Raw genomic sequence first — 12,582 nt, 5'->3', positions numbered from 1 at the left:
CACTCCTGGGATCAGCCCGGAGTTGTAATTTGTGCTTGCCTTTAGGGATCAGCCCTAAGCAGAGTTATGTCTAGTAGATCAGGCTGGAGTGGCTTTAACAGTTAAGAGTAGGAAGGAAAGGTACAGAAAGTATGAGTAGCCCCCAGAGCGCGAAACAAGTATTGAGTTTTGTGATTTACATTAATGTATATATTTTTTCTATGAGTTTCAAGTGTTTGTATGGATTTGATATGTTAAATATTGAACCAACTGAACCTCGTAAACCTTGTTTTGTTTTGTGTATAAAGATGACCTTTAAAAGACAACAGGAATCGAACCTTACACAGACTGACAAAAATCACAAGAAATTGACATCTTTTTAAAAATGAATTTTAATAAAAGTAAATTTTTACATTTAACTATCTGGCTTGTGCAGTGAGAAAACTCTTGCTGTGTTGTCCTCTGAAACTGATACCAAAGTTTTTCCATCACTGAAATAGAATTTTTAACAAATCAACCTCAGATTCTTGTACTTACTTTTCTTTTTTACAAGTACATGTAGTAAAACTTTCCCCAAAAATTTTCAAAAGAAAAAGTTATGCAGCAGGTATTTGGAGAAGCTCCTTATTAGTGTTCTAATGCACCTGCATTAAATCTAAAACTTTAAACTGTATAGTAAAACTTGTTTAGTATGAACACGGATATTGCAAATTCATGGATATAGCGAAGTTTACTTTGATCCCCAACTATATAATTTTACGAATTCCTTATACGGATATAACGGATTATGGATATAGTGAATTAATTTCACCGCTCCTAATGACTTTGTTACAACTGAGTTTTACTGTGGTTATTTTTCACAACAATTTGAAAATATACACAACAAAAGCAGTATCATACTTTGACAGATCAAAGTCCAGCAGTGCGTCCTGATGCCCCACCCACTCTGAGGAGCACTTCCCATTCCTAGCGTCCCACAGTCTGATGACCCCGTCCAAACAGGCGGTGTAAACCAGGGGGGAGGCTGTGTCCCATTTAACCTTCACCACACCTCCCTGTAGTAATTAAATAAAGTTACAATTAGTCTTGGTATGAATGTGTTCAAAGCTATTATGATTTGTCTTAGTGGATTTCAATATGTTAAATGTATTACAGTTTTTCTAGGTGGAATTCCATGTGTTCACTGTAGGTATTATGAATTGTCTGTGTGGACTTACAATGCGTTCATAGATATAAAGATTTGTCTGAGTGATTTACTATGTGTTCACAGATGTTACGATTTGTCTGAGTGTAATTACAATGTGTTCACAGGTGTTACGATTTGTCTGAGTTGGACTTACAATGTGTTCACAGGTGTTACGATTTGTCTGAGTTGGACTTACAATGTGTTCACAGGTGTTACGATTTGTCTGAGTTGGACTTACAATGTGTTCACAGGTGTTACGATTTGTCTGAGTTGGAACGTCCCAGATAATCAGCTTCCCTGTCAGAGTGCCTGTGGCTGCTAGGGAGGACTGCCTAAAGAAGAAACCATCTTGTCTTCATATTATTACTATGGGGACAGGGGGAACAAAACCATGGAAAATTGGAATATAAATGCAATAATATATCTGAACTTACGAGTCTGAGAATGCACAACTTTCCACTGAATTTTCTTCCTCTGAATTTTCTTCCGCACAATTAAATGTGGTCACTACCTATACAATGAAATATGGACACAAAATTATTTAAACTTGCACCATAAGTCTATGGACCACAATGCACCATAAGTCTATGGACCACAATACTCACCTGAGTCAACATTCTCTTCCTGACAAAATGATTAAACACTGTTTAGATGAATAAATGGCATGCCCTTTAAATGGCATCAGATTTCTATTTTTCTGTATACTGAGGCTAAATGTTAACTTCATAAACTGTGTCCTTCTTGTTCTTGAAAATATCAACACATATTTCCATTGTGGTACAAACCTAGTCAATGAGATTTTGACAATGACAGTTAGCTATAGAGATGTACTGTATTCAGCACATCCATATACTATTTAATTGTTCTCTGAGTTTTAAACTTACTGTGTCTTTCGTGCTGTGGATAACCATGAATTTTACACTAACCTTGCCTGTGGTGCTGTGGATGACCTTGAGTGTTACACTTACCTTGCCTGTGGAGCTGTGGATGACCTGAGTTTTACATTTACCTTGCCTGTGGTGCTGTGGATGACCCTGAATTTTTCACTTACCTTGCCTGTGGTGCTGTGAATGACCCTGAATTTTACACTTACCTTGCCTGTGGTGCTGTGGATGACCCTGAATTTTACACTTACTGTGCCTTTGGTGCTGTGATTGACCCTGAGTTTTACACTTACCTTGCCTGTGGTGCTGTGAGTGACACTGAATTTTACACTTACCTGGCCTGTGGTGCGGTGAATGACCCTGAGTTTTACACTTACTTTGCCCGTGGTGCTATGGATGACCTTTGCTGTGGCATCCGTGGATCCTGTCAGTATCAAGTTGTTATCTTGGTGACAGTCTACACAGACCACAGATGAGGTGTGAATGTCTTTGCCTGAAGTATACAAAAGTACATACCGTAAATATAATGTCTTTGCCTGAAGTAGGAAAAATGCATTAATACAAAGTAAAGTAGCATTCCAACATTAAAAATTCTATAGGTAAGTGATAGTTTGTTTCACATTTAAAAAGATTAAAATTCTATATTAAGTCAGTGACTGGTTCACATTTAGGTAAATAATATCAAGTTTTTGAAAATCCCCCCCCCCCTCCTCTATACGAACCATTCAAGTGATGTAAACATGTTGCTGTTTTCATGTCCCAGACTTTAACTGTTCCATCTTCATATCCGACACACATTCTCTTTCCTAAAAGAAAATGGGTAAATACCAATATATACAAGAACATTTACATTTCCAATGTCTTTGTCGGAGATAAAATTACAAATAGTAAATGTACTTTATATCCCCATCAATGTATTGGTTCATCAATAGGCACGGTTAAAAACCAGAAGTCTCTGTCGAGACTGAAGCTCTACTGGTTTGAACTTATAGCAAAGGAAGAGAAGAGTACTTAAAGACCCAATTTTTTTACCGTACGGTTACCTGAGAAGGGGGAGTGGTCAGATCAGTACTAATGTTATTTACCTGGAGTGCCCTAAGCTCTAGAGGCCCGTAATCTGTGTACACTATGAAATACACAGGAAGTCAGTCCATGGTCGTTAGAATTGACAATTAACATTACGTACAGGTGTGGGAAAATTTTCAGTGAAATAAAATAATTTTCAATTTTACATTCAATAGTTTTATAATAGACTTCAATCTTGTTATAAATCAATTACAAGTAATTAAAAAGGGGGGACGTCTACTGTAAATATCGCAATAATTTTTTTTTTCACACAACCATACATGTTTGATAATTTTCATTTGAAATCAATTTTAGTTATTAATTGTGAGGACGTTAGCCATCAGGAAATTAGGAATTTTTTTCTCGGATTCGGTGGTCTGAGCTGCTACTGGAACTTCTTCTTCTCTCTCAGGTTCCCAGTCCCATTCATTGAAAGAGAAAAGGGCTCGAATAGCCGCTACTTGTTCTTCTGAAACCTCAAGAGTTATCTTGGACGCCATATCGCTTGGGAGTATAAAACAGCAGTGAAATATTGGGGAAAAAATCCTAAAGTCGAAGTTTAATTATCTACTCTCAATTATTTTTTGAAACATAATTATTATTCAGTATAACAGCGATTGGATTTTTTTTTACCTGTGTGTGTACTAAGCGACTATTGACGCGGTACATGAAAGGGTTTGACGCGCGACCAGGTAAATTGTTATCAAAACACACAATCTCAAATTATCAAGTAGCACAGGTAGCTGGCCTGTCAATCAAATCAGTAGCTATTGTTTTTTTTATGATTGACAGGCGGTAAATTATTGATCTTGAACCAGGTAGATTTTGGGGGCGTTAACATAAAATTGGGTGTTTAAGCAGCTGGGATTTGAAACTTTACAACAGCAATATATAGAATAATGATCGTTGATAAAGTCTCTTTATGTTCTTAGTGTAGTCTACTTGTGTGCCAAGTTATACTGAAATCAGACCAAAACTGTAGGAGGAGTAGCATTTTGAAAGAATTTCACTGAAATTTCTATTTTTAGTAACCACGGCAACACCGTTCATCGAAATCAAAAACCGATACACAGAATTATGTATCTTAGTGTATTCTACTTGTGTGCCAAGTTATATTGAAATTAGACCAAAACTGTAGGAGGAGTAGCATTTTGAAAGAATTTCACTGAAATTTCTATTTTTAGTAGCCACGGCAACACCGTTCATCGAAATCAAAAACCGATACACAGACTTATGTATCTTAGTGTATTCTACTTGTGTGCCAAGTTATATTGAAATCAGACCAAAACTGTAGGAGGAGTAGCATTTTGAAAGAATTTCACAGAAATTTCTATTTTTAGTAACCACGGCAACACCGTTCATCGAAATCAAAAACCGATAAACAGAATTATGTATCTTAGTGTATTCTACTTGTGTGCCAAGTTATACTGAAATCAGACCAAAACTGTAGGAGGAGTAGCATTTTGAAAGAATTTCACAGAAATTTCTATTTTTAGTAACCACGGCAACACCGTTCATCGAAATCAAAAACCGATAAACAGAATTATGTATCTTAGTGCATTCTACTTGTGTGCCAAGTTATACTGAAATCAGACCAAAACTGTAGGAGGAGTAGCATTTTGAAAGAATTTCACAGAAATTTCTATTTTTAGTAACCACGGCAACACCGTTCATCGAAATCAAAAACCGATATACAGAATTATGTATCTTAGTGTAGTCTACTTGTGTGCCAAGTTATACTGAAATCAGACCAAAACTGTAGGAGGAGTAGCATTTTGAAAGAATTTCACAGAAATTTCTATTTTTAGTAACCACGGCAACACCGTTCATCGAAATCAAAAACCGATACACAGAATTATGTATCTTAGTGTATTCTACTTGTGTGCCAAGTTATACTGAAATCAGACCAAAACTGTAGTAGGAGTAGCATTTTGAAAGAATTTCACTGAAATTTCTATTTTTAGTAACCACAGCAACACCGTTCATCGAAATCAAAAACCGATATACAGAATTATGTACCTTAGTGTATTCTACTTGTGTGCCAAGTTATACTGAAATCAGACCAAAACTGTAGGAGGAGTAGCATTTTGAAAGAATTTCACAGAAATTTCTATTTTTAGTAACCACGGCAACACCGTTCATCGAAATCAAAAACCGATACACAGAATTATGTATCTTAGTGTAGTCTACTTGTGTGCCAAGTTATACTGAAATCAGACCAAAACTGTAGGAGGAGTAGCATTTTGAGAGAATTTCACTGAAATTTCTATTTTTAGTAACCACGGCAACACCGTTCATCGAAATCAAAAACCGATACACAGAATTATGTATCTTAGTGTATTCTACTTGTGTGCCAAGTTATACTGAAATCAGACCAAAACTGTAGGAGGAGTAGCATTTTGAAAGAATTTCACTGATATTTCTATTTTTAGTAACCACGGCAACACCGTTCATTGAAATCAAAAACCGATACACAGAATTATGTATCTTAGTGTAGTCTACTTGTGTGCCAAGTTGTACTGAAATCAGACCAAAACTTTAGGAGGAGTAGCATTTTGAAAGAATTTCACAGAAATTTCTATTTTTAGTAACCACGGCAACACCGTTCATCAAAATCAAAAACCGATATACAGAATTATGTATCTTAGTGTATTCTACTTATGTGCCAAGTTATACTGAAATCAGACTAAAACTGTAGGAGGAGTAGCATTTTGAAAGAATTTCACTGAAATTTCTATTTTTAGTAACCACGGCAACACCGTTCATCGAAATCAAAAACCGATACACAGAATTATGTATCTTAGTGTAGTCTACTTGTGTGCCAAGTTATATTGAAATTAGACCAAAACTGTTGGAGGAGTAGCATTTTAAAAAAATGTTTACAGACAGACGAACACCTTACTATAGCATAAGCTCTTCTGGTCTCTGACCAGTAGAGCTAAAAATCACGTGCAGGGCAGGATAAATAGCTAGACAGAAGGCTGGGCTTGGAGCACCTGAATTGGCAGAATCAAAGCATGTAAATATAAGGAATAACTGTCTTATTTTTCAATTTCATGACGATTAGCTTGCGTGATAACTTTATGCATAAACGCCTTCGGCATTTATGCAAATTATCACGCAAGCTAATCGATTGATCTCTTCATGAAATAAAAAAATAAGACAGTTATTTCTCAAGTTATTTCAGCATCTATAAATTAGTTTTTGGAGTTCTGCATAAAATTTGAAAATTACTACATCTAAAAGACTCAACCAGACCTGAATTAGTTAATTTCTATTAGCTTGCCCAATTCTTGAATCAAAAAAATAAAAACTTACTAAAATAGTCGAAAAATGTTACACAACTATTCCTTACTAACCATCTGGCAGAAGACATCCACTTCCTGACGAAGATCCGTGTCCCTGAAATGTTTTACAGTCACCACTGGGAATCTTCCACATCCAAGTGTCTCCATCCTGTGTACCCACAATGAGGACGTGGGCAATCTGGTGCCACTGCATCCACTGAAATAATGAGCAATTATTACTGAAGTTTTGCTGGTAAAATATTGCTCACTTATGCTGGATAATGCAATGGCATACAATCTTAATATTCAAGTGTTTGATTAAAATTTAGTAGTTGTAGCTTAAATGTTGGATAAAAATTTTGTTGTTGCTTAAAAATACTGTAAGTTTTGTTGTTGCTTAAAATAAAATAGATATTGTTTAGCTTTTGTTACATTCATTTTGCAAAAATAAGCCCCTCCGGCTTCTGCTTAGTAATTTAGACCCAGTAATATCTCTATTTACATTTATAAGATTCTGATTTTTATGATCTTATTGTCTTTTTGTGAAAAAAGCTTGTTATGGGTCCTGGACTTGATAATCGACATGATCAAAACTGATCGGTAAAACCATTTATCAACTATTGACTATTGGCAATGAAAAATAGTTTCCTTGCCTCAATATCTGAGCACTCAAATGACCAGACTTCTTTTCCAGTGTCCACTTTCCACACTTTGACTAGTCCACTTAAATCTGCTGATGCTGCGTACACACCATCATGGCTGAATCCAACACACGTCACTGAATCTTTGTGGCCTTTAAAGGATGTAAATATGTTACAATATCCAAATTTGACTGAATCCAGCACAGATTTGAAGTTGATGGATAAAAATAAATACAATGTGAGATATATCTGAAAGACTATGCACCAAGATACACATAAGAGTTGATACTTTAAAATGGTTCTCTTAAAGGTCAGGAGAACCAATTCTGTTTTGACAAACCGGTGTACCCAGATTCAGATTCTTCGGTCTTCCACAAACTTAAAACCAATTTTCTACACATGTACCTCTATCTATAGTGTTTTATATCTCACCATCACACTGGAATTTAGTTTCTCCTGAGGAAGCTGACCAGACATAAGCCGTGTCATCCTGACCCCCCGTGATCACCAAGTCACTTGTCTTACTGTCAATCCGTGCAGTAAACACAGAATCTAGAAAAGAAATCAATGGAATAATTCCAAGATCTTGAAATTATATACATTACTTATCATCAAGGATACAGGGGTTTCAGAATTGGAATAAAAATGCAAAATAATGCAAAGTTTCACATCATTGTGTATGTATGTTATGCAATAGATGAAAGATCAGAAAATGTCATAAATTCACAAGTGATGGCCATTAGAATCATAGGGAAAGAGGGTAAGGGCTCAAATACCCCCTCCTCCCACAAAATGGCAACCTTTCATCTTTAGAACAGATAATGAGTGAAAATTAATAAAATACATATGGTAAATAGATATGCAGATGTAAGCACAATACATGTACCTCAAAATGCTCAAAATTAAAATTTTGAAACAGAATACTGTATGCAGGGAAATTTTTGCCCCTTTGCCCTCTTCTTGATTGGGCAAATTTAAAACGGGGCGAATTCAAAAATTACACAGCATAATTTCTTAAACAGAACTATGACTGGGCGAATATGAAACGGGGCAAAATTGTTCGCAACTGCAAAAGGATAAAAATTTCACAAGGAGAAAATAACCCTGTATACAGTAGTTCTTAGTCATAGTTAAATACATAGCACATTACACTGCTTACCTTCTTTAGCATGATATCAATTTATTTATTCTTCAGAGACATAGACAAAGACATGAATTCACAAAAGAAATGTAAAAAATTAAATTGGAAAAAAAATAATACAGCAAAAAGTTACCTGCATGCTTCTTATAAACAAAGGTAGCATCATCTCTGTAGGTTGCTTCATCATCAATCTCATCCGAGTCATACTGGATTTCATTCTCCAAGTCCATCTCATTTATATCAGCTGACAAATCTGGATTTAAAAAAGTAAATCAAGTTTTGTTCATAAATCAATCCCGAAACTACTAGGAATAATGTCTGACTCTGAAACACCTAGATACGTTGTAGCAGTTTATGACTTCGTTTTAGTGCATGCATTAAATCTGTCAAAAATGCTTAATGCACTTCATGGTAACACCTGCTAGATAACTGAGCATTGCCAAACATACTTATTCTCTATAACAATTTCATTCCATGTATTTAAATTAAAAAAAAAAAATATCAAAAATAGAAATATTTAGCCAGAATATGATTATCAGACATGTCTTAAAATTATCCTAAAACATGTATAATACAGGTTTGAGATACATTACGTGTCTGTTTATTTTTTTCATGAAGGTAAATATTTTGTGACTGTAACCTACTGACTTGCCCTTTGGCCTCTGGGCTTACGAGGTATTAGATAGAGCATTCTATCGTTAAAGTGTTATATTTTCCTACGGACCCGGTTTAACAATTGAATTCATTCTGTGTACTGGTAACTGTTATTTGACAAAGTCTGTGCATTTACTACCAACAATCCAGAGTTCTGAATATAAACATGGCCTGTAAATTTAAAGCGAGAAAAAAGCACAGATTTTTTTTCTTATGATTAATTTGATAGCTATTCTCAGCACAAACCCTTTTGTGATCTTTGAATCATTGGAGGAAATCCGCTTCGATTTGCTACATTGCAAGTGTATTGGAAGTATTCTAACTGTTGTGACGGTTTGTCCTGAGACAAAGTTAGCTTATTATTCTAACTAGAAAGATGTAGAATTTATCAAAGTTAGCATGTTAATTGGGTTTGTCTAGTTAGAATAATCTAACTGTGTCTCATGACAAGCCTTTACCATATCATTTTAACATAGAACATTCTATCTAGGGTACACCTATTCTCTTTAGAGAAGTGGGCAGGCTTTCGCTACGCCAAAGCCTGTCCACTTCTTTAAAGAGAATAGTGTACGTCCAGAAGTTCACATACCGGTACTGATTAGTTAATTTTGCTGCACTGTCTGATTATCTCTGTTTTCTCTATGAAAACCTTTTTGGTAAACTGGAAAAATTTCAATTTTGTTTGACAGCTGATCTGTCAAACAATATATTTTATATATACAAATATCTTTCGGATCGAACACAGGTTGATTTCAGAATCAAAACATTGTGAACAAACCCCCTCCTTCGTCGTCATCATCTTCATCTGGAACAGGTTCATTCTCATCAATTTCAATCACTTCTACTTCTTCTTGCTCAGGATCCATCGCGTGCAATATTATCAAATCAAACCAAAATAGAGCTTAGTAAAGTACTTTATAAAACAGTAGCTTAAAACAGTTAAGTGACTAAGACACTACTCTTTAAGATCGGAGATAAATTTTGTCCCAAATTCCATCTGCGTCAAGAAAACGCTTTAAAGCAGCCAAAACGAGCGTGTGTTTCAAGCGCTGAATTTACAGCGATAGGGTCAACAAAGTTGTGTCCGATTTTCTTTCGCTCATTTTCACAGGAAGAAAACACGCAATAAGTGATTTGTCATGAACAGAAAAAGCAATCGTGGAGGAGACATGCACTCAATTTTCAAAACCAAAAAAGTAATGGGTTCAATGTAAGTACAAAGCTTGAAAAGAGCTATGCTTAAGCTACTTACGTAAGGGACAGAGGAAATTCGAACAAGAGGTCTAAATTCTTTAGGTAAATGATGCAATCATCTATCTATATTTCGTTTTGCTTTTTGATAGGCCAAACGGTTTTTTGCTCACCTGAGTCGAAGGTCAAATGAGCTATCTGTTCGAAATTTGTCATTGTCTGTCGTTTCATTTGTTATATTTTCTCACTACAATGCAATATGTTGACGGTGCGACCGTTAGCACAGGAGTCGGCAGTTTTATAAAAAAACTAAAACTAAAGTCAAAATCAGTAAAAACCTAGCCATGAACTTTGCTCACGAAGAAGTCGGCAGCCGACTCCTGTGATGTTAGGACGAGCGCAGATACTTATACAGTTTTAATTTAGATTGGGCTCGTTAAACCGCATGTGACATTTGGTGCGTTTAGACTCTGACGTCATATGTATGCCGCATTGCAAATCCAAAACCTGATGAACAAGGCTGATTTTAATGAGGAACTGTTTTATTGACTATTTGTCAGCTATTTATTTATTAAATCAAGGTAAACTTATTATCTCTTTAATGTTTGTTGTTATTCTTGTGAGAACGTTGCTTTAAGAAGCGATGCACTGTGGGTCTAAAGTTACTGAGGAAAAAAATTCTATTGAATGAATGTGCAAAGTCCGAATTTTCTCTTCGCCCAAGTGGTGCTGTAAGAGCTTGCAGTGACGAGCATCGTTTCGCGACGCCCGCTATAATCTTCATCCCTGGAGACACTAGGCCAATTGAAATTTCAATTAAACTTCCCACAGAGTATCCATGGGTAAAAAGAATTAAAGTTTATTCTAACAAAGGGCTACGCCCCCGCCCAGTGGGAGAAATGGTGAAAATTGGATGTGGTAAGCTCCATCCTCGCAATGCCCGGGGCCCCGAGTCAACACATTGCCGTTGGACCCCTTGCATATTTTATTAGATATTTTAGGGCTTGCTTTTCTCTTAGTTAAATCTTTTAAATTTATGTATTTGGAAGAAATCTGATAATTAAAATAACTAAATGATAATGAAGTACCGGTAACTCAGTTAAGAATTGTGGCCCTCAGGCCTCTTTTTAATGGTAATCTTGGTTATTGGTTCAGTTGGACAGTGAGGTATTGATATGAAATTTCAATGCAACTCAAAATGAGATAAGCACTACCAGCTGCATTATGGTATGTTGACTTCTAGGTGTTCTTTTATTTTTGAAGGTATATTTTTTTTTACAGGTTATTAGTTGGATTGATTTCTTTTCCCATATTCTTTGTTGTAAAAGAATGGCTTGTGGTACAGAAGAGAAAACACAATGAAGAGAGAAAGAAAATAATCACAGAGTTAAGGAGGAAACAAGAAGAAGCATTCGAGGAGATGGAAAGAGCAGAAAAATTAAAGGAAAGTCAATCATCAAGCTGATAAACCCACAATGTATAGGCTGACTTTGAAAAAGTATTTAATGTTTGAGGATAACTAAGTGGGAGTGAAGGACTTTTAAAGTATCTGAGTAAGTGCATTTCTTTGTTGATGGCAGGTCCAGCAAAACAACAGAATGTACAAGGAAAAAGTTATATATTCCAGGGAACAATATTTGTGATGTTTTGATGCCTGGAAAACAACTGTCTACTGTTGTACATGACATCTTTGTATACTGGCATTAAGAACATTTCAAATTATAGATATTTATTTGCTGTGAAAACAGATTTGATTTATGTTTTATTTTGTATTTGCAGGTAAAATAAATTGTTCATCGATATTAAACATTTTTATTTTTATTTGGCTGGCTTTTTTAACCTAATATTTGGCAGAAGATGGAGAGGGGGATTACTCACTACATTGTAGCTTCCTGCATTATGATTCTTTTTCATGGAAAGCAACTACCATACAGGATGGAAAATTATGGAATCTGTTTTATAATCTTTTCTCCAGGAATCTAGCTAAGCCATTGAACTGTATCATAAAATAAAACACTGGCATTTTTATTTTTATCTTCAAGAGTCTAGACTTTGGTTTAGTTCAAAGTTATGAGTCTTGAAACTAAAGATCCTCTGCTCTCATAGCAAAATAGAATAGACCCCAAATATACTCTTTCTAATGCAAAACTCTTAAGTACATGTACCAATAAACGATTGCCGCCCCTGTGACCCTGTCCCATACTAGCAAAATAATTATGCAACGGTTTGGGCAGTAGATAATATTCATCCCAAGCAACTCAGTCAGTAGACCACCTGTCTAGTGATAAATGGAGACCAGGTTTGAATCCCTTTAGGGTCCATCACATTTTTCTCCCTGTTATTTTAGTGCCATGACCATACCTTGGATGTGGCATTTGAAAGACCAACCAGGGAGGACCTTTGTGTCTTTGGGGGCCTTCAAGGAGGAAGGAATGTGATGGTTAGTAAGGTTTGAATGCAGGTGTCCATATAGCTCAATTGGTAGAGCACCTGACTGGAGATTCTGGGGGTTCTCTAAAATGTATCTTATCAACAAGACATTCTCAATTCAGAA

At 35.7% G+C, this 12,582-nt stretch overlaps 1 protein-coding gene and 1 long non-coding RNA gene across 3 annotated transcripts; one reads left to right on the top strand and one right to left on the bottom strand.

Annotated features, from left to right (window-relative positions):
- Nucleotides 1-353: 353 nt before the first annotated feature.
- On the bottom strand, nt 354-9,794 carry LOC134249924 (angio-associated migratory cell protein-like). 2 transcript variants are annotated; one of them, XM_062732280.1, is made up of 12 exons: nt 9,616-9,793; nt 8,317-8,436; nt 7,475-7,594; nt 7,055-7,194; nt 6,474-6,618; nt 2,772-2,855; nt 2,451-2,542; nt 2,092-2,115; nt 1,600-1,676; nt 1,404-1,497; nt 880-1,034; nt 354-470 (listed from the first exon to the last, which is right to left on the bottom strand). In XM_062732280.1, the coding sequence occupies exons 1-12, from the start codon at nt 9,701-9,703 to the stop codon at nt 395-397; spliced, it is 1,215 nt and encodes a 404-aa protein (XP_062588264.1). In that variant the 5' UTR covers nt 9,704-9,793; the 3' UTR covers nt 354-394. The 2 variants fall into 2 exon arrangements, with proteins under 2 accessions (XP_062588264.1, XP_062588263.1); XM_062732279.1 differs by lacking the exon at nt 2,092-2,115 and having other exon boundaries at nt 2,427-2,542; nt 9,616-9,794.
- A 104-nt stretch (nt 9,795-9,898) lies between these two features.
- On the top strand, nt 9,899-11,835 carry LOC134249926 (uncharacterized). The gene is made up of 2 exons (XR_009988397.1): nt 9,899-10,047; nt 11,310-11,835. It is a non-coding gene; the product is annotated as an uncharacterized LOC134249926 (long non-coding RNA).
- The last annotated feature ends 747 nt before the right edge of the window (nt 11,836-12,582 follow it).

The sequence above is a fragment of the Saccostrea cucullata genome, unplaced genomic scaffold (assembly GCF_032062105.1).
Source record: "Saccostrea cucullata isolate Sc308-1 unplaced genomic scaffold, CSIRO_AGI_Scuc_v1 ctg2430, whole genome shotgun sequence".
Classification (NCBI taxonomy): domain Eukaryota; kingdom Metazoa; phylum Mollusca; class Bivalvia; order Ostreida; family Ostreidae; genus Saccostrea; species Saccostrea cuccullata.
The sequence above is the reverse complement of the archived record's forward strand: the minus strand, read 5'-3'. Positions and strand labels throughout refer to the sequence as shown.

Excerpts from the sequence above, each read along its gene's own strand:
- LOC134249924 (XM_062732279.1), bottom strand. The coding sequence starts at position 9,703 with ATGGATCCTGAGCAAGAAGAAGTAGAAGTGATTGAAATTGATGAGAAT. Across the intron at positions 8,437-9,615 it reads TGATGACGACGAAGGAGGGG|ATTTGTCAGCTGATATAAAT; the intron begins GTTTGTTCACAA and ends TTTTAAATCCAG. Across the intron at positions 2,543-2,771 it reads ATGTTTACATCACTTGAATG|GCAAAGACATTCACACCTCA; the intron begins GTTCGTATAGAG and ends TGTATACTTCAG.